This window comes from Eleginops maclovinus, chromosome 6 (assembly GCF_036324505.1).
Source record: "Eleginops maclovinus isolate JMC-PN-2008 ecotype Puerto Natales chromosome 6, JC_Emac_rtc_rv5, whole genome shotgun sequence".
Classification (NCBI taxonomy): Eukaryota; Metazoa; Chordata; class Actinopteri; order Perciformes; family Eleginopidae; genus Eleginops; species Eleginops maclovinus.
This window is the reverse complement of record NC_086354.1, coordinates 20127575-20148124: the sequence shown is the minus strand read 5'-3', so window position 1 is coordinate 20148124 and position 20550 is coordinate 20127575. Positions and strand designations below refer to the sequence as shown.

Here is a 20550-nt window from a genome sequence, read left to right as displayed (position 1 = left end):
AAATGCTTTAGAGAGATGCTGCACAAAATAAGTTTTTTCTTTGATGCGGAAGAAATGTGACCTCCATTTTAGTCCAATTTAGAGTACCTCCAATCATGGGTGAAAAATGCAACTAACTATTTGCAAAAATATGTTAAGAATCTATTATATCATTTTTTATTAAAGAAAAGAGGCCATGAACAGGGTGTTTTACCCATCTCATGGCCTCCTTGATTGACTGCTTTAGTGTGAAAAACAAACCTTGTTTAACTTTCTAATCTCAAAAGAGCCATTTGAGTGCACTTAATCATTTTAATGTGTGTGTTTTATCTCCTCTCTATACCACTTTCGAAAGAGAGAGGGGTCGTACAGTACATGAAAAACAGGTTTTATCTGTTTTGTATCCTGCTCCACCTGTCGAAACTTAGAAACGGCCGCTCTTTGATGTTTAAACGGTGGGAAACTGTCATGGGTCAAGGTCTAAAGTAGATCCAGGGATTGTGCCAGGATCAGCAGCAGAGAAATAACAACAGAGAGTGATCTGGGGGAAGAGATGGAGGAAAATCTGCTCACTTTGCTGCCATGAAAGCTCAGAGATGAACTGGGACCACACCTTTTTAAAGGATCCCACTTACTCACACAAGTTATCAGAAGAAAGATTTCTTATTTGCACTTTGTCCTTTCACCTCTGCTTTCACTGCTATGTTTGTTTTCCCACCACCACCCAAATGATATTCTGCAACATCACTCCCAAAGTCCAATCATAGCAAAATCTCTCCCCTTCTATTGTTTGGTCCAACCCAAAGAGCCAAACTACAATATCAGCAGTGGCACGTGTATGGGAAACTGTCCATGTGGCAAAATGTCTAAACCCCCCATTGTTTTGCTTTTGTTGCCTTTGCCTCGCGATACCACCACACTGTCTGTTGCACATATATATCTGGGTGTCCAAATTTTTCCACTCTTAGACTTTGTGACTAGGTTGGAACAGCTAACAGTGGAAAATGTCTCAGTACTCAGGAAAGGTGAGTACCACAAAAAAGGATAGCAGTGAAACTAAATCATGTTACGGCACACAAACAAATGTCAACCTCAAAGGCATTGATAGGGCTGATGGGTCCAACTTCACGTAGTATGTTTTAAATGTTGAGTGGCACAGATCTTTATGACTTTTTCCATACCAGTAGCTGTTAAATATTTGTACCTCCACTGGTAAAACAAACAGATCGTGTTCTATGAGGGGAAATGTTTCACCGGGAGGAAGCTGGAGATCTGCAGCGATTGTGACAACTTCCAGGACCGTGGCTTCATGAACAGGGTCAACTCTGTCCGTGTGGAGAGCGGGGCATACATCTGCTATGACCACCCAGACTTCAAGGGCCAACAGTACATTCTGGAGCATGGAGAGTACCCCGAATTCCAGCGCTGGAATGCCCATAACGATCACATGGGCTCCTGCAGGCCAATCAGGATGGTAAGAGTGCGTGTGTGTGTGTGTGTGTGTGTGTGTGTGTGTGTGTGTGTGTGTGTGTGTGTGTGTGTGTGTGTGTGTGTGTGTGGTGTGTGTGTGTGTGTGTGTGTGTGTGTGTGTGTGTGTGTGTGTGTGTGTGTGTGTGTGTGTGTGTGGGTGGGTGGGTGATTGGGTGGGTGGGTGTGTGTGTGTAAGAGAAAGACAGAGACCGAAAGACCCAATTACTGAAACTCAGAATCATTTTCTACAGAAATAATTGTGTTGGCACACCGAAGCATATTAACAGCTTGCAAGTCTTCACATCTCATACATAAACGCCATCAGCAGAAAGAAAATCACATATTTAAAGTGCACTTGAGACGTACTGTTGAGCGTGGGCTTTGTCCTCGGTGAGCATTTAACCTTTGGATTTCTATGAGATGTGTTGACGCATACAACACTGTCCCCATCGCATAAAAAACAAGACCTTGGTTCTATGCAATGAGATGAAGTTGACTATTATTGCAAAGAATCAGTGAGAGGGCATGCTATTATCCTCCGCAGCATGGAGAGCACTACAGGATGGAGATGTTCGAGGGAGACAACTTCTCAGGCCAGTGTGTGGAGCTGTGTGAGGACTGTCCATTCCTGCAGGCTCGCGGCCTGACCAAAAGCTGCGTCAACTCCGTCAAGGTTTATGGAGATGGAGCGTAAGTATCTCTGCAGCCGGGGGACAGTTGGTCAGTGTGTTTTAACCTGCTCAGACCACATATAAGCACTAACATGTACTAAATATTGTACATTATACATTTTTAGAGTTGAGTTGAATTTATAAGTCATGACTTCATTTTTGTATGTTTTTTGTTTAAACGAAATTCTATTAAATGAAAGTGGTGTGCCCCAGTGGCCAAGGAGTATAAGGCACTAAGCATGGACCAGTTGCATCTACCCTCACTTCATGTCTACCATCTACCACCCAAGACTCTAGATTATAGACCAAAATTGCCCCAAAAGAAAATATATAGAACAAAAATATGATTTTAATAAACAATGTTAGACTTGGCTGTCTCAGTTCTGATGAAAAAAAGCCTGAATTCTCCATATAGTTATAGATACAAGATGTATGAAAGACAATGTGTTTTTATATTTTGGCCCTTTAAACTCTAAACTCTAAACTTAGATTTTCGACAGTATATAAACTCAGTCAGATAGAACACGTTCATGCATATATTATATTTAAATATATGATAATGTTATTTATCCATTTCCCCAAACAGCTGGGTTCTGTATGAGGAGCCTAACTACCGCGGCCGCATGTACATCGTGGAGAGAGGAAACTACTGCACCCACATGGAGTGGCAGGCGGAGAACCCCAGCATTCAGTCTGTTCGCAGGGTGGCAAACTACTTCTAAAAGCACCGTACCGTCACAGGCAATGTGTCTGCGGGCGTAAGATCATCCATTGAGGAAAGACACACCCCACTCTCAAGTAATCCCTTGCTGACTGTGTGGGGCAGTAAAATAATAAAAGATGAACAAAGTGTTTGACATTTCTTGTTGCATTTTTTGTTTTGTACTGAATAATTCAAAGGTTTTAATAAAGTAGTGATCCGACACTATCTTCAATCTTATTTCCATTTTTTCCCCGTTTAAGCTCAGAGTGAAACTCTTCCCTTAGCCACGACACCACAGTGTAGAAATGGCTGTCTCTTATACACCATAACGACTAAACTAATGGAGCCATTAGCAAGTTAAATGAGATATTCTAAATACCACTGAACTCAGATTAATGGAAAGGTATCCTGGCATTTTAAACATTCAGAAAGGAAATAAAATGGTTTTAATATTGAAAAATAGATTATTATTTTTTTATCTCTAGAAATAAAACAAACGCTTTCCCTCATTGAAGTGAAGGTCTGGCAGTCAGCAGTAAACAATAAAAAAAAGGTGGTCTCTGAACAGTGTATAAATCCAGAGTGAAAGAGGGATATTGGACAGGGTGAAGCTCAATCTGCACCTGCCCCGGGGGAGCTCTGCTACCACCTAGTGTCATTTATCTATTTTACTGTGAAGTCCTGAAGCTCACCTCAGGATTTTATAAGTGGTCACAATGGGACTTTCAACCTCATCGTCACAAACATCTGAATAATACCCATATTTTTCAATTCTTCCTTGAATTAAATAATATTATGAAATAAAAGAAACAATAGTTCTGAGTTGTGTATTGATTAAAGCAGCCTATTATGCTAATCTTCAGGTACATATTTGTATTTTGTGACTATACTGTGACATTTCTCCATGCTTTAATGTTCAAAAAGCTCTTTATTTTTCTCATGCTGCAGCACCTCTTTTCACCCTCTGTCTGAAACCAGAGCCCCGTCTGCTCTGATTGTTTAGCTGGCCGGCTCTTTTGTGTTTAGTCAACAGCTTACAGATGCTCCTCCCCTTGGCCTATCACAAATAATGGGTTGGAGCGCTAGCCTATAGAATCGTAGTGCTACATAGGGATGTCACTATGTTTGGGCAGTAAACAAAGGAGTCCAGGTAAGGTGGGAGAGAAACTCCCTCTGGAGGGAACACAGGGATTTGCAGACCATTTACATGCACAAAAACCTATACAACACACTAGAGGAAACGAAAAACCCAGAATAGCACAATAGGGCCTCTTAAATGTTGTCCACTCAGTGTTTATCCACCTGAAACAACTTTGACCAACAAGTTTTTATCCGTATTTTTTTTTATTTTATGGATACAACTTGTGTTTATAATAACTGCCATAACATATATTACAACAGCCGTTTACAACATTATTATTAGCTCATAGTTTCATGTTTATTTATGCACCAATGCATCATTTCCCCTGTGCTCTTATTCTTTTGGGAATGTCACATACAGCTGTGACCGTAGGACCTTTAATGAGCACTCATGTGCTTTCTCTTCCAAATGTCATGACAACAGAACACCTATCTTTACAAGGTTTTGCTCATGGCCTCTATCGAGTTACAGGGTCAATACGGGATAGCTTAATGAGGAAATGCCTTTGTCTTGAGTTACACTCGGTGGCACTAGTTTAAGGGCGATTACCTATGTCTAACCTCATTCCTGGGCCATTTACTCGATGAATTGTCTGGGTGTCACTAACATGCCATTAGTCTGGATGTCAAAGATGAGAAAGAGGGAAGGAAACTGTGAGCAAGCCTTAATGGCATTTTAACAATGTCATTGCTGATTTTCTATAATGATGGGTTTATTTTTTGCACAAAGGATTACAGTTCTAAAAGAGTGTGTCTTAAATGCTATGCAAGCTATGTGCAGTGGTATTCTATATCCATTGATGTCTATTTTATTTCCATAATAAGACTTGATTATTTGCTCTAATGGAGGTGTGCATTCTTCTTAAGTGAGAGGATTACAAAAGAAAAGCATACCAAATTAGTGGAGAGGAAATGACTTAAACCTCAACCTTTTTGAAGGAAATACTTTTAAAAGAGTCTGTCTGTTGTCTGGGAGACTTATGAGTGTGCAGTCTGACCAAACTTTGTCACTAAGTCTCTCTTATTTAGCAATTATCAACAGAACTAGGTCTACTACAAAAATAATATTATGGAAGAGATTGGGGAAGAACATTTGTTGCACACTTCCTCTTTAAAAAAAAGAATTGATTCATTATGAGCCATGGTTTGGCTCTATTCTGGTTTTGCTATGTAATAAATATTTTATATTTAAGACCTAGGCTGGCAGAGAAATTAGCAATTAGAACGAATATATTTTAAATAGCATTTATTATATCTTCTGACTCCAAATTAGGTCAGCTATTTTTAGCAGTACCACTAATGCATAAAAGATCATTCAGATAGAAAAGATCCCCGAATGTATTATACTGTTTGTGGGGCTGAAGAACACATTTATTACACTGATACGGATAACAAGATATAATAGGTTATGTGATGTAAATATTGAATTAGCAAGGACACTTTGAATTTGTGAATAGTGTGTTATTGTATTGGCATACTGCAAATAGAGTTAAAACATATACTATATTTATATCGTAGCTTTATTTAAGAAGCTACAGATATCGCACTATTCTATGTATAACGAGAACAATAATGAAACATTTCCTGCAAAGGTCATTTAAACCCCGGGCTAAATGATAGGACCCAAAAGTGGTAGTAAAATACCAACTCTGACCACAGAAAGTGCAAGTGTATACTAGCTGGGACCGGGGCAAATACGAACATGGGAAGCGCAAATATTTCACCAACCTATCCTCTTCCTTACGATAGTTTTAAAAATATATAAAAAAACCGTAATCTCTATCGATGCGAAGCTAATATAAAGTCATTTCAGGCTTGTATCTACGGTGTCGTGTTAAGGTCACACGCTGGCTGCCTGAATTCCCCTCTTTGTGTTTACACATCCGGGTTTCCCTGTTTGCAGCCCATTCCCCATTTAGAAGCCATTTTGGACACAGATCAGTAACATGCATGTAAACCCCGACCGACCTCCCGATGCAGCGGTGCTACTATTCAAGTGAATAACCTCAAAAAGAGCGCTGAGCTTTCGTCTCGGATGCTTTAAACGCTTTCCATTCGGTTTTTGGAACCACTTCCGACGCAAAATGCTGCCCGTCTTACTGGACTAACAGTCAGTTAATCGCTCCTATCTTTTCTTGCAACATTGTTGCAGCGTCGCGGCTATTGACACGCGTTGTGGTGGTGGTTAGGCTGCTGGAGGGACCGGAGGCCTGTGGTCGTTTTGATCCTGGACTGATGTTTCGGACAACCTGAGTTTTAATGTTCGCGACGGAAAGCGGGGGAAATATCGGTCCTGAAATAAAAACGGAACATGTCTTTTTCATGGCTGACTTGTTCACTTCTTCTGGGAACTTTATGCGCAGGTAAGCTGCTTTTGTTGGTTCTGAATTTGCAACAGTTTTGTTACCGAGTCCGCAGCAAAGACATTTGTGTGTATTTTTTAAGCGTTTGAAATTCTGACCCGCGAGCGAGTTTTCGTGTGTTGGTTGCTTAAACTTTTGTTGGCTGTAGATACTATCGGTCAGCTGTGGGGATTTTATTCTCTTACCCATAATCGCCTTTTCTCTGTTTGCCCCCACTACCACCTCTATTGCACACACGGGAATTATTCGAGGGAAAGCCGAGACTTTTTACACAAAGAAAATGAATAATATAGCATTAAAATACAGCTTTTTGGGCTGAATAAATCCCCTATTATATCCAAATGTAAAACTGTTGCGTCCCCCTCGCCTTTCTTAACAGTGGCAGGAATAGAAGGCAGCAGCTGCATCAACATCCTGAAACCTTATAGGCTTACATCAGGTCTGCTCTCCTGTTTGTGGTTACAGCCTCAACAAGAGCCTTTGATAACACACTTCCCCCGAAAAGGAATTTCATAAATCAATGTGCGTTTGATTTGACGAGAGAGCAGCTGTTGTGAGAAGTCAGGTCTTCACCTCAAATTGAGGTTACTGTTACACGGTTCTGGTCTCTAAAGCCTGTGACTTGTAACCACGTAAAATGGAGCATAAGGGTTGTTTTTTCTTTTGTTTGGTGGTTATTTTGCTAGCGTTTGCAACTCATATGTGTGTGCCCAACACGTTCATCTTTGTCCCCTTGCTAGGCATTCCCTGTAGTGCGTTTGGGAACAATATATCCACTTTGCCTTTTCACTTTTCACTTTTTCCCCGAACTGTAATACGTTTTTTTCTATTCAGGCAGCTGTCAAATAGCGCTGTGGCTAATGCCTTTATGGTTTATAGATTAGGACTCGGAGTGTATAGTAAGCTGCTTCTCGACAATTCATGTTGTTGTGGTGTAAGCCTCAGTAAGTGACAGAGGGAGGGGGGTTGGGGAATGATCTTGTAGTAAAAGTCCTCCCGGATCATGTGACCACAGATATCAAAAATGCCATCTAGGCTCAATGGAGCGTTGAACATCTCGACTGTGTGTGTGTGCGCGCGCGCGTGTGTGTGGTAGTCTTTACTACCTTAATTTCTTCTATACTTTATAATGAGCATGATGTTTGGTCATTGCATGCATCCCTATATGCTATAATGAAATCCATTGTACGCTGCCGGACAACTAAATGTATGTGTGTGTGTTAGTGGATGCGTGCCTGTGTGTGTGTAATAGGTTGGTGGGGGTAACGCTGGGGGATGGGCGGCCTCCTATAGGCAGGGATTTAAAGAGACATGCACTATTTTTTCTGCGAACAAAGATTAGGCACGAATGTCCGAGAAACATTGTGAATGACATGCTTTATGCTCCAGTATTCATCAAAAACACCTCATACATGTGTTACTTCAGTGTGTCCAACTCTTAATCCACAAACGGAAATAATAAAATGAGGAATTGTTTTAGACTGATAGCTTTTGTTAAGTCTCGACTTGGTTATAGGGAAACTATTCCTGCTAAATGGCAGTAAAAGCCCTGAAAGAAAGAGGTCTTATCTGTGTTTCCAGATGTGTCACACTACAGCGAGTCCTTATCTATAGGAGTAACACACGCCACTGGTGTGTTTCTATATCACAGCAGGGCATACCATTGTTTTTCTATTGCTAATTAAATTGTTCCCTTCTTTTTAGTTTGTTACTCTCTGAATAGATCTTTTAGTGAATGGGATTAGGCTGAACTACAATTCAGCAACAATTTCTATGCCCAGAGGAAGTCCCTTTTCACTACACAGAGCCGCCGAACTTGGCCGTGTGCCACAGTGATGATAGAGGCTCTGCTCAGTGATGTTTCATCGTGGCATCAAGCGGATCCTGCACCATATGTCGGTGCTTCCGCTGTTGATATCCAATTCATTAAGACGTGAGCTGACTGAGGCCTTCTGTCCTTCTCAGGGTACAGTCTGGGCGAAGCAGAGACCCGGGAGTGTGTGTACTACAATGATAACTGGCGTACGGAGAGGACCAACCAGAGCGGCTTCGAGCGCTGCGAGGGGGAGAAGGACAAGCGACTGCACTGTTACGCCTCCTGGCTCAACTCCTCAGGGACCATCAAGCTGGTGAAGAAAGGTTGCTGGCTGGACGACTTCAACTGCTATGACAGGTGGGGTCACTGAGCGAGGTCATCGCCACTGATCATTTATATTTTACGTTTCTTTGAGTGACTGGCAGGGAGTTCAACACAAAAATCAACTTCTGTATCCACATGTAGCTCAAGACAGCTATGGTTCCTTGACATGGGGCCCATCAACTGAAAAAACCTGGTGGTTCCGGCTTCTCAAATGTTAGGATTATATGTTTTTCTCATTTTATATCACTGTAAATTAGTTGTCTGTGGGTTTCGTGCTTGTACTTGGACAAAATCAAGCAATTTACACACAAACAATTATATAAATAAAACATTACGTAAGACATTATTCCCTTTTTAATTGACATGTTTTACGGCTCTAACGATGTATCAGCAGATTTAACTAATCAAGAATCATTCGGTGAAGCCTTATATCATCCCAACTTGACATAAAACACATCCGGAAATTAAGATATGCCGGATATATAATCGTATTATCTGCGACCTATTTGCATATAGATTTGTTTTGACACGTTTTGCATTGCTTTGTCACAAATATAAATCTCAGCAAGCATTACATTTACGCAGTTGCCAGTTTATTATACAGACGGGGTGCATCTGGTATTTAGCTGACACTTGTTGTTATACGCACGGTAGAGATAATAATAATAAAACACCTTTTCTTTTAGTATAAATCAATATGTTTCAACAGCATCGCAAACTACATCCTCCAAAAAAGATTATACAGTTAAATCATCTCCTCTGTAAAACAGTTTCAACCGAGATGGCACATTATTACCTTCATGAAGGCAGGATGTATTGCTGTTGATCTATAAGACTGACTGCTTTAGCTGGAATTGTACTCAATAAACTTGCAGCTTAGTACAAGTCCCAGCACAAATGATCGAAGTGGACCAACAAACATAACCGCCTCTATGACTACTGCACACATACACACATTCGGTCTGTTTCAGGGTACAAAACCCATAGATATTACATATTCAATTAATAAAAAAACTGAAAATGTAGATGATAATGAAGTGGAAATCAGCAAATACTAAATTGTTTTCAACTCAAGTTACTCAAGTAGTTGATGAATTATCCACAATGCTATCCAGTGATGTCTGAGATGAAATGATGGATATACAGCTCCAGAAAAAAATTAGACATGTAGAGAAAATGATCGCTACATGTTTGGCAGCCATTCCAGTGTTTGTTGAATTCCAACACAGAGAAAAATTGTCAGTAGTTTATAGAATACAATAATTAAAAAAAACAGACATGTAAAGCAAGAGAAAATGATAATGCTGAAGTGGTCTCTTCTCTTCATTGTTTCCGCAGCTGTATAACATGTATCAAACCAGCCAAAAACTAATAGGCGTTCGGTCCAACTAAATCCACAAATATAAAATGTCTGAGACTAGCAAAGCATGTTGAGGTAGACTGAAGTGATTTGAAAATTCAATTTCCAATCATGATAACGAACCAGACTCCATTAGATGGTGGAAGTGATTTCAACAGGAATAATTCCTGTTTGCCAAATGCTCTGCAGCCAGCAGAGCTCACACTCCTTCTTTGTGGGAGTAACAGATAGTGTGCATCCGTATCGACGGTGCAGAGTACAGCTTAGTGTCCACAACCTGGCGATGGCACAGAGATACGGTGGCACCGGGCCTCGCAGGAGTTTCTAAGTCAGGAGGAGAATTTCAAACTAGTCTTTATCAGCAGCCGGTGCAGAGCTGTGCAGCGTGATCAAACTTTAAATATTCAAACCACAAAATTGTGAACAAGCTGGAGTTTTGTTGTAGCTCATGAAGGCCAGCTGGAGAAAACAGGACTGTAATAATCTCCCCCAGATGACGCATCTGTGCGTGTGAAGAATTAGTCAACAGAACAGGTAGTCCTTTAGCAACGTGCTGGAGCCTCTTCATTCAATTCTGATTGTTAGAGGTAGTTTTAGCGGTGATGAGTGACGGTGGCATGCCAGTGTTTATCAACTGAATAGCTTAAGCCTGAAGGGCTGTTTGCTTGTTTCTTGTCTTAAGTTTTAGAAACCCTGTGATTCATTTGAATCATGACTGACAGTTCAATGATTGTGTATGTTGATAATGGACCAGTTAAACACAAGATATATCTATATTTAATTAGATTTGTCTCAGTTATGCACCCTTTATAATTAAATCTTTGTTGGCTTTTAAACAAGCAACTTCACTATTAGCGGAAACCAAGGACAGGATCGGGTTAAAGTCAGAGTTATTACAATAAACTCGACAAAAAAGATGATGTCCTTTGTGTGAGGGGTTTGTTCACTGCAGAAACAAAGGATAATACAAACGTTTGACACTCGATTCACATGACACTTGGTTGTCGAAGTCTAGATCAAAAACATGTTAGTTCTATTGTTATTATGGAAAAGGCTTGACATGTACTTTCAAGATATGGATAACAACGGAATCATTTAAGTGTGTGCCGTCTTCTTCTTTTAGGCAAGAGTGCGTCTCCATGGAGGAGAACCCTCAGGTCTTCTTCTGCTGCTGCGAGGGCAACTACTGCAATGAGCGATTCACCCACCTTCCTGACTTGATTGGAATTGGCAACCGAGGTGAGCTGCGAATGCATCCCACATATAGTACAGGCAAAAAATAGGTCTTCGCTTTTCCCCTCTGGTTAGTGGGAGTGAAGCTTAGCCTTGCATCTAGAAGTAAAAAAACATCGAGTCTACACAGAATACACAGGTATTTGCTTTCTTCCTAAATATTGTGAAATCGTGACTTGTTGTAAGACATTTGGTAATATATGCCATTGGCCATTTATTTTATTCTAAATTGATGGAACTTGTCACGAAACAAAATGTTGCACTCGATAAAAAACAACATCTTTATATGCATAGTATGATTCATTTACTCATTTTCAGCTGACTAAATGGTGGAAACATTAAACACCTTTTAAAAGCCTATTTCTCCCATTCTTCACACTGTGGTGGCTCAGGCAGTGAGGATCAAGGCCATACAATCTAGATAAAAAGTCTTTGTAAAAATCAGCACTCAGCGAGGAAGCTTGTGGTGCTGCTTATGACCTACATGTAATAAAGCTGACATACTGTAATTATTCTGTCCCTCCTTGACAGTGAAAATTCGCCCTCCACCCCGAGTGCCCTCACTTCTCAACGTGCTGGTGTACTCCCTGCTGCCTCTCTGCGTGCTGTCCCTGGCCCTGGTCCTGGCCTTGTGGATGTACCGCCACCGCAAACCTCCCTATGGCCATGTAGACCTGAGCGAGGTGAGAGCCCCCCCCCCCGCCCGACTCTCGTTTAAAGTGCTTCTCTGTGGCTCTTGGGGATCACTTATCCCTCCATGCTTGTTTCTGTACTGTTGGTGCCTGCTGCTGCTGCTTATCATAGTTACAGCGTTCTGTTATATTCCTCAAGGATTTCATACTGAAGGCAGGAGAAGTGCCAACCTTTTATTTAGATCAATTTAGCACTTAATACGACTTGTTACCACATCATCGTTTTTAATACTTGCAATGTCTAGGTTGTAAGTGTATTATCTTTTCTAATCTGCACACTTGGTATCTATTGCACATCTGTCCGTCCTGGGACCGGGATCCCTCCTCTGTTGCACTCTCAAGAGGTTTCTTAACTATCCCCATTAATTGTGGGGTTTCTTTGCAAGTTTTTCCCTTGTCTGTTGGAAGGGTCTAAGGATAGGGTGTTGTACAAACCGTTAAGCCGGCTGAGAAAAATGTGTAATACTCTGCCGCAGGGGTTAAGCAAGCATGTAGTCGACATGTTGAAGTGTCCGTGGGCAAGATAATTAACTCCAAATTGCACTCGTATGCTTGTCTTAAGTATTAAAGTTGCTTTTGATAAAAGCGTCAAATAATTAATATGAAGTGTACAATTTAAAATATAAATAAGACTTGATTGATTGATGGATTACCTGGTTTCCCTTTCTGTTATTCAGGATCCTGGACCGACTCCTCCATCCCCCTCTGTGGGTCTGAAACCGCTGCAGCTGCTGGAAATCAAAGCCAGGGGCCGCTTCGGTTGTGTTTGGAAGGCCCAGTTGATGAGCGAATATGTTGCTGTGAAGGTCTTCCCTGTTCAGGTATGTTAATAATTCACGGCACTTGTATTTCTCTTTGATTGCCGCATTCAAGCTCCAGTTGTTTTCCCCTCATCTATTAACATTACTTTTGAGTCACAGCCAAGCATCAGATTCTTTGAAAATCATTTACAACCTGTGATCTTTGAAATCCTCTGAGACTCCTAACCATCTGGATGATTAAATAACCTGATTGTTGCACAATGATAGCTTTTTGACTGAGTAACAATAGTATATTTGTGATAGTGGTTCACGTTGTACACATTTAAAATGAAGATATGTCATTTTGTCATATGTCATTGCTCATGCATTCATAACAGCCAAAAAGTGTGGTGTAATCCCAACACAACTGGGTATATAGGTTTCGGAAAGCTGGATGCTTAGCACTGTAACTTGAATGTAATGTTTATGCTTTGTGCAACATATAAAGAAGGGACTGATTATTTTAAAAAGTGCTCATATGAATTGTAAAAACCTTTTCTTATCTGTGTGTTCGAACAGGACAAGCAGTCATGGCAAAATGAGCGGGACATCTTCCTGACTCCGGGGATGCGACATGAAAACCTCCTACGTTACATCGCTGCAGAGAAGCACGGCAGCAACCTGGAGACGGAGCTGTGGCTTATCACAGAGTTTCATGAGAGGGTGAGTGCACATCCTCCTATATATATATCCCACATATACAGCATTGGTGCTGAGGTACAGTATAGGGCTTCTTTGTTTACTAGAACTGCTGTACTTTTTCCAATATTGGTAGAAGCCTTTTATTTATAACACGAGCATCGCAGCTTTTATTAAAGTGGATTTCATTACTTATGGCACATCTTCTGTACACAGCATACTTTAAAGTGAGGACTTTTGTAGCTTGTGGTGTATTTTAAGTGTTTAATTAACCAATATTACAGGCAATTTGTTGAGTAGTACTCCTTGAAGAAGAAAAAAAAAAAGTGTTAGAACGTGCGTGCGCCTGATTAAACACCTCGAGGCTACCAGAATATCCTGTTCATCTTGTCAACAAAGGTATTAATACATCAAAACAGGATTAAACGATAATTACCATGCCCTCAAACGGAGGGTTACGTTTGTGTGAAGACTTCACAGCTTGCCCTTGTATCACCTTCCATCCATGGCAAACATCTTTAGTAATTGTCTCCGCGCCATCTGTTCATGTGTCATTTGTTTGCTTCAATGTTTCCATTTTTATCAGCATCTCAATCGTATTTTAAGCTCTATTGTTTCAATTTAGACGCCTCTTGTTATTCTTCCAGACTACGCTTCTCAGCCAGTAAATGAAGTAAAACGTTGGACCAAAAACAATATATTCAACGGTTATTGTTGGCTCATTAATTGGACACTAAGTGTAGATTTTCAGGGAAATTGGTTAAAATTAGATTCTTGTTCAGTTTTTTTAATCCGTTTTTGTCTGCGTATAGGGCTCATTGACAGACCACCTGAAGGGCAACACTGTGAGCTGGGGTGATCTGTGTCACATAGCAGAGACCATGTCCCGTGGCCTGGCTTACCTCCATGAGGACATTCCCAGCTACAAGGGAGAGGGGCCCAAACCCACCATCGCCCACAGGTAAGAGACAAAATGCACATTTTTACACTGAAACCCCCATGAAACCTTTCATAAGTACTGCCTTAGTTTGTGACTAAACATGTCTATAATTACAGCATTTTAATGAGTTTGTCCTCATGTTCATTTCCCAGGGACTTCAAGAGTAAGAATGTGATGGTTCGAGACGATCTGTCTGCAATCATTGGAGACTTTGGCCTCGCTGTAAGATTCGAACCCGGAAAACCTCCAGGAGATACTCATGGCCAGGTAAGGAATCTCTTTATTACTGCTCTTTATTTCCACATAGGCACTCTCATGTAACTCAGAGAGCCCTGTGTTTGAGATATGCACTTATTTTATTTTGTCAGGGTTTTTCAGTTTGACATAAATCTGATCATTTATTTATTTTGATTGGGAGTAAAAGGGGACATACTATTTAAAACCCAAGTTTTTCAGTGTTTTCACCCATACATTTCTCTGTCTGAAGTGCATACCAACACACAAACTGAAACGAGACAACTCAAGCAGCTTTTGTTGACTGCCTAGGTCGGAAAACCAAGCATTCAACAAGCTCTTCAGATTTGGTTCCCCTTCCTATACACATGCCGACTCATTTAAATGAAATGCCCCAAACCGGAGTATCTCCTCAAACGGCTTGTAACTACTTCTGCAAAGTAGGAAGCAGGAAGGAGGCTTAAAGAGATATGCACTGTGACTTCCTTTTTTTGGAGCATTAAACCAAGTTAACATGTGCATGGTATAGATCTTAAACACAAGTGTTAACCTGAAAATGAGCATATGATGTCCCAATAAAGAATAACTTGATTCGTTTTGAGGTTGCTTTAAGTAGAGCCAGTTAACCCCGCAGTGAAGCAGGATGCTGTTTTATACTAAAGCATTATTACATGTTAATTTCACTAGCCTTGTTGGGTACAATAAGTGTCTTTGTAGCCACTGGGTTAATGTTTTAAAAAGACTAACTTCCAGGAATGTTACCAGACAGCGTAACTCTTGAGAAACGTGTTTTATGCACATACTCGTATACATTTGAATCTGTTGTCCTTGCAGGTGGGTACGAGGCGTTACATGGCTCCAGAGGTGCTGGAGGGAGCCATCAACTTTCAGCGAGACTCCTTCCTGAGGATAGACATGTACGCTATGGGCTTGGTGCTGTGGGAGCTGGTGTCCCGCTGCACAGTGACAGACGGTGAGTCAAACAGTGCAGGAATGCCGCTTCGCTCACAGGTGAAAGGTCACTGTGCTCCAGGCTGACCTAATAAACAAAGGATTAGTTTTCCTTTTTCCTGGGAAAGTCATCTAATAGGTTAAAGGTGTAATGTGTGATGTTACTCTTTTAAATAGGGTTTCAGGTTTTCATCTATGCCCCTCTTAAATTACAGTTGGGGAGTACATGCTGCCGTTTGAGGAAGAAATAGGCCAGCATCCCACCCTTGAGGATCTGCAGGATGTGGTCGTGCACAAGAAGATGCGTCCAGCCATCAAGGACTGCTGGCTCAAACATCCTGTGAGTAACAGTAGAAGAATAGCTCCCGCTGTTTCCAGAAAAATTCCAGGATATCATGCATCCTTTTTTCCAGTGAATACAGCTTGATCATTTGAGGTCACAGTTCTCGGAATTAGTTGTTGTTTCTGAAACTTGTTCAGTTACATCTAACCCTTAAGGCAACAGAACTGAAGTGGAACTGAAGTCTGATTTAACAGTTGCTTATATTTCACATCATTTATCCAAATCTGCAAAGTAACTAAAGGCATTCAAAATAAATGTAATCGAGTAAAAGTACACAATTTACCTCTAAATTGTAGTAGGCTAGAAGTACAAAGTAGCAAAAATGGAAATGCTCAAGCAAAGTATCGCAAAATAGTACGAGTAAATGTACTTCCCACCTCTGACATGAACTCTCCTGTGTGTTCTGGTATGTGGCTACAGGGTTTAAACCAGATGTGCGAGACCATCGAAGAATGCTGGGACCACGACGCAGAGGCGCGATTGTCCGCCGGTTGCGTGGAAGAGCGCATCGGCCAGATCTCCAGGACGACCAGCAGCACTACCTCAGACAGCCCCGTCTGCATTGTGACATCTCTCACCAACGAGGACCTACCTCCCAAAGAGTCCAGCACCTGAACGGGGACACCACCCTTCCCCCCTGAGCTCCTGACTTTTTATTTCTCAAATCCAAACTCAGCGGATCTCCGTGAATATTTAAAAACGTTCAGAAAAACAACTAGCAACTTGAATGCAGCTGCTATTTTATCCCAATACTGGTATTTTTGTTCAGTTTTTGGTGTTTTTAAGTCAGATCTACTACTAACACATCTATCTGCTGTAGTTTTGAAGTAGTAATAAGTTATACGATGGGCACATCTGATAACACCCATGTGTCAAATCCTAAATGTCGTCATTACCTCATGTATTTCTTTGGTGTTAGTCTATTTTTATTACCTCATAAGTTGTTATCTTTGTCGTTTTCCTGTCTTGGTCATGATCTTCTGCGGCCAAATGAAAGGAACTCTTGCTCCAAACCTCGGACGACGTGCTGCACACCTCGGAGGAACCGTTTTGAGACTGTTAAAACAAAATATATTCATCTTCCTCAGGGGTCGAAGCTTCTCGATTCTTTTTAACTCGAGTGTGCTCCCTTATTTTAAACCTGTGAATGCCTCAGAATGAATAAGAGAAAAAGAAATCGGAGCACAGCTGTTTTCTCGCCAGGGAGGAGCTAAGACGGGAGCTGAGCAGTTGTATTGGACGTTTTGGACTTTTTTGAAGATTTGGGACAAGCGCCTCGTCCCCGGGGAACTACCTCTCAGGTATCCAGTAGGCTTCTTTGGAACATTTTCTCTAAGTTGAGAGCCATGCTATCCAGCTAGCTATCATGGACGTATTCCTGGATTTTATTTTGTTTTTTAATTGTAGACATTTCAGAGTTACTCCTTTGCCAGTGCCAGGGGCATTGACGGATGCTGTCTGGAGTTGCAATGTTACACATTCTTGATTTGAACTGTCTGTGTGAGTGAGCGAGCGAGTGAGTGAGTGAGAAGTTGAAGACTAAATGATGTGAAATGGAAAGAGCGTGTTTTTAAAGTAAGAACCATGGAAAGATATTTGGGGTTTATCCTTGAGGGCCATACTTGAGTAAGCAACTTGTCTGTTTTTTAATTTTCATGGGTTTTTGTTCAATAGACTCAGTCGGACACCAGTCCCCAGTTACCTCAGTCACTGTACATCATGCAAGGAGAGCTCAAATGGTTGCCTTTGTCTCAAATGCAATGCCATAGTTGTACCATACCATGAATACCATACATTGAATGTCCGTTATGCTGCTGTGACTATTCCAGGATACTCAAGGATTTGTAGATGTACATGTATTCTTTGTTAATATAACGCTAATGATATTATGTGAGGCTAATATTCTGTTTTTGTGTTTTTTGACTGGGTAAGCCCTCAGCTGCTTACTCTTCCAGACTGACCTCAGATATTCTGACAAGTACCTCAGGCTTTTTCTACATGTATATCAAGTTGTGCTATGTATTTTATTGTGTTTTAGTAGTTGAGATATTTTATTGCCGATTGGGCCTCTTTGTCTGTGGAGATTTTTTTTTTAATAGAGCCTGACCAGTCGTCACGCTGTTTATGCTGTACAAGCCTAAAAAGAAGAGAGTCAGATTCTTGTAAATAGACCTGTAACACACAGTTGCCGAACACTGATCTGTTTTTTAAAAACACAAAATCAGGGCATTATTGTTCTCATTTCACAGAAATTGAAAGGGATTTCTCAGTTCCACCTCGAAATATTTAAGAGTTGACAACTAGCCCTGTGATTTATTTTATTTTATATATATATATATACTTTTTTTTTTTTCAAGAATGGTGGTTGTGTTGCAGATTTCTATGAATAATGGTATCAGTTCCTCTGAATCAGAAGCTGTGTAGGTAGCACTTGCGTTTAGAAAACTCAGTATGTATATCATTAAAAAATACCACATAAAAAATCCCTTACGGTTTAGTGCTGGCGGCTTCTGTGATTGGCCACTTGCTGGAAATGCCAGTTTGAACAGTATTACCTCAATATTACCCCGCTGATGTGACGTTCAGACCTGTTCGGTGATAATATAACCGCGTTGGACGACACACAGGCTCGTCTGTTGTGCTTTGACTAGTGCTGTGAAGAGATGGTGATTTTAACAGTGGTCTGTGACGCTTGCTCCTGTGCAGTTTTGGTGAAAAACATGTGGGGAAAAAAATACATCAGTCCATACAGAATAATGTTTTTAGTGTTTGGATATCATCAATGTGTCTATACCTACATGATTGATTGATTTGTAATCCAGCCCCATTGTGGTTCATATAAACAGTGGCATGTGCGTGGTCCCAGGGTCCAGCAATATTTATTATACAGCAATAGTCACTTGAAAATCATAGTTTACGTAGTTAAACTCAGCTGTGACTTAGCAGTTTTTCTTCTGCGGATCAATAAAGTACATCTCATCACACCTGGATCGTGTTCTGATGAGGACACGTGTTAAAACCTCCCGGTTGGAAGAAATGCTGTAGGGTGAATTTTTTTGTGCGTTAGCAGAATGGGACCCAGGTGCTTTCACGTATTGTGCCAGAAAACAACAACGATCACGAAGGAAAATCTGCCGTTATCGTTCGTTACCTCCAAATGCTGTCTTACACCCAGCTCTTCTGAACAGAAAACCAGTTACCTCATGCAGTACCTCGTTAGTAACACTAACATGGAGTCAGTCTCATCTTCAAAAAAAAAGACAAAAAAAATCAATTATCGTGTATATATTTACTTGACAAATGTAAAGGGTTTCTTCCTTTTCATGTGTGAATCCTGTGAAAGCAAAATTCTTTCTTTTCTAAAATTTACTGTCAACATATTGTTCATCTCTCATAGTGTGAATGGATGTTTGACTGCATTGTGTGACCTCTGTTTGTGAACTGTGTGTGTGCAGTGTGTCTGTGTGTGTGTGTGTGTGTGTGGGCGTGCACGCCTGCTGTATGTTGGTTGGTTTCACTAAAACAGTACGAATGGTAACTTTGTGTGAGTTGAAATGCTTAGAAATATAAACTAGATGAGAATACATCCATCTTTTTGTATATTGAAATAAAGACAAACACTGATTAACCATGGAAATGAATTTCTTAGTTTTTGTTTAGTTCAGTTTCTCACGTCCACATGATGCGTCACCATCACATAATACAACAAATATATTTAAAATGCTATAAGCAATTTAAGGATCTACATTATGACGTATGTAATAACTGAATTAGAGTGATGTACTGCTTTTGAATTACAACTCTTCTGTAGGAGAACTTTCAATTTTTGTTGAATATAAAATATTGACATCAACATTCCCAAACACTACTTATCCAGGGCTTGTCCTATGGTTACATGTGTACACTAGAGGGCAGCAATGGTGTCAGAAGGCAGTGGCCTAGTTTATAAGTCAAAAGAAAATACCAATTGATCAAAACTGCCTGTAAATGACACGTTAATATTTTCAATGATTCATTTAATTGTGTCAACTTTTCATAATAATGTTTTCTTTCCTAATTAATATTGATATTGTTTTTGTGTAGTTGTGTCTGATGAAGGGTTTTAATTTGTTAACAAGACTTATGTTTGGGACACAGAAGTTTCCCAATGTATTTATTGCAGAAAATGGACAGAACAATAAAGCAAAAGGATTTCTTAAATTAATGTATCAAAGGTATAATATTATGCCAACTAATAACACTGGTTAACTTTACCACAGCAGTGGAGGCTTGTTTTAACCACAGCCTTGAGGAAGGATCTATTTTAGGTCAGACATGGGGAATTATAAGCATACATGCCATGCTTGTGCCAAAGTATTAGTAATTGAAACAGAAACTAAACTAAGCGGGGAAAACCGTAATAATTTGGCAATATGGGCAATACTGTATATTGCAATACGATTTTAGTTGTGGCAAATTTGTCACACGAATGAAAAAAATGTCCTGTATGCAATAAAAAGTCATCTCTAAAACTCTTGCAAGTCCGAATATAAAAAAAAACTAAGAAATGTAAAAATGACTGTTTTCAGAAAATTCAGAGGCAATCGTACAATCTATTTTCAATTGGTATGTTATGTGATAATGTCTCTTAAATGTTTATTTTTGCAGGGGAAAACATTTACAATTCCAATGATGCACTATTTGAAAGGCCCTCCCAAATGTAACATATTTTAATAAAACGTTCTTTAAACCATTTTGGAAAGTTAATGCAAACGAACAAACCAGCTTGCAAAATATCCGCTTGCACGTGAACGCATCATAGTTCCATCCGTTGAAAACATCTAGCCAATCATAACGTGTGTGAACCGTCACGTGATAAACCGACTAGTAATTTACGAATGACTTGAGTTGCT

The 20550-nt window shown here is 40.3% G+C and overlaps 2 protein-coding genes across 2 annotated transcripts; both read left to right on the top strand.

Moving 5' to 3' along the window:
• Window positions 1–793: 793 nt before the first annotated feature.
• LOC134866356 (gamma-crystallin N-A-like) lies at window positions 794–2972 on the top strand. Its single transcript, XM_063886477.1, has 4 exons — window positions 794–1004; window positions 1205–1453; window positions 1994–2139; window positions 2707–2972. Exons 1-4 carry the CDS (start codon window positions 984–986, stop codon window positions 2840–2842), a joined length of 552 nt encoding a protein of 183 aa, XP_063742547.1. The 5' UTR covers window positions 794–983; the 3' UTR covers window positions 2843–2972.
• A 2931-nt stretch (window positions 2973–5903) lies between these two features.
• LOC134866360 (activin receptor type-2B-like) lies at window positions 5904–19295 on the top strand. Its single transcript, XM_063886481.1, has 11 exons — window positions 5904–6326; window positions 8292–8499; window positions 10950–11065; window positions 11591–11742; window positions 12429–12572; window positions 13071–13214; window positions 14003–14151; window positions 14283–14397; window positions 15199–15337; window positions 15531–15655; window positions 16079–19295. Exons 1-11 carry the CDS (start codon window positions 6275–6277, stop codon window positions 16271–16273), a joined length of 1539 nt encoding a protein of 512 aa, XP_063742551.1. The 5' UTR covers window positions 5904–6274; the 3' UTR covers window positions 16274–19295.
• Window positions 19296–20550: the final 1255 nt, after the last annotated feature.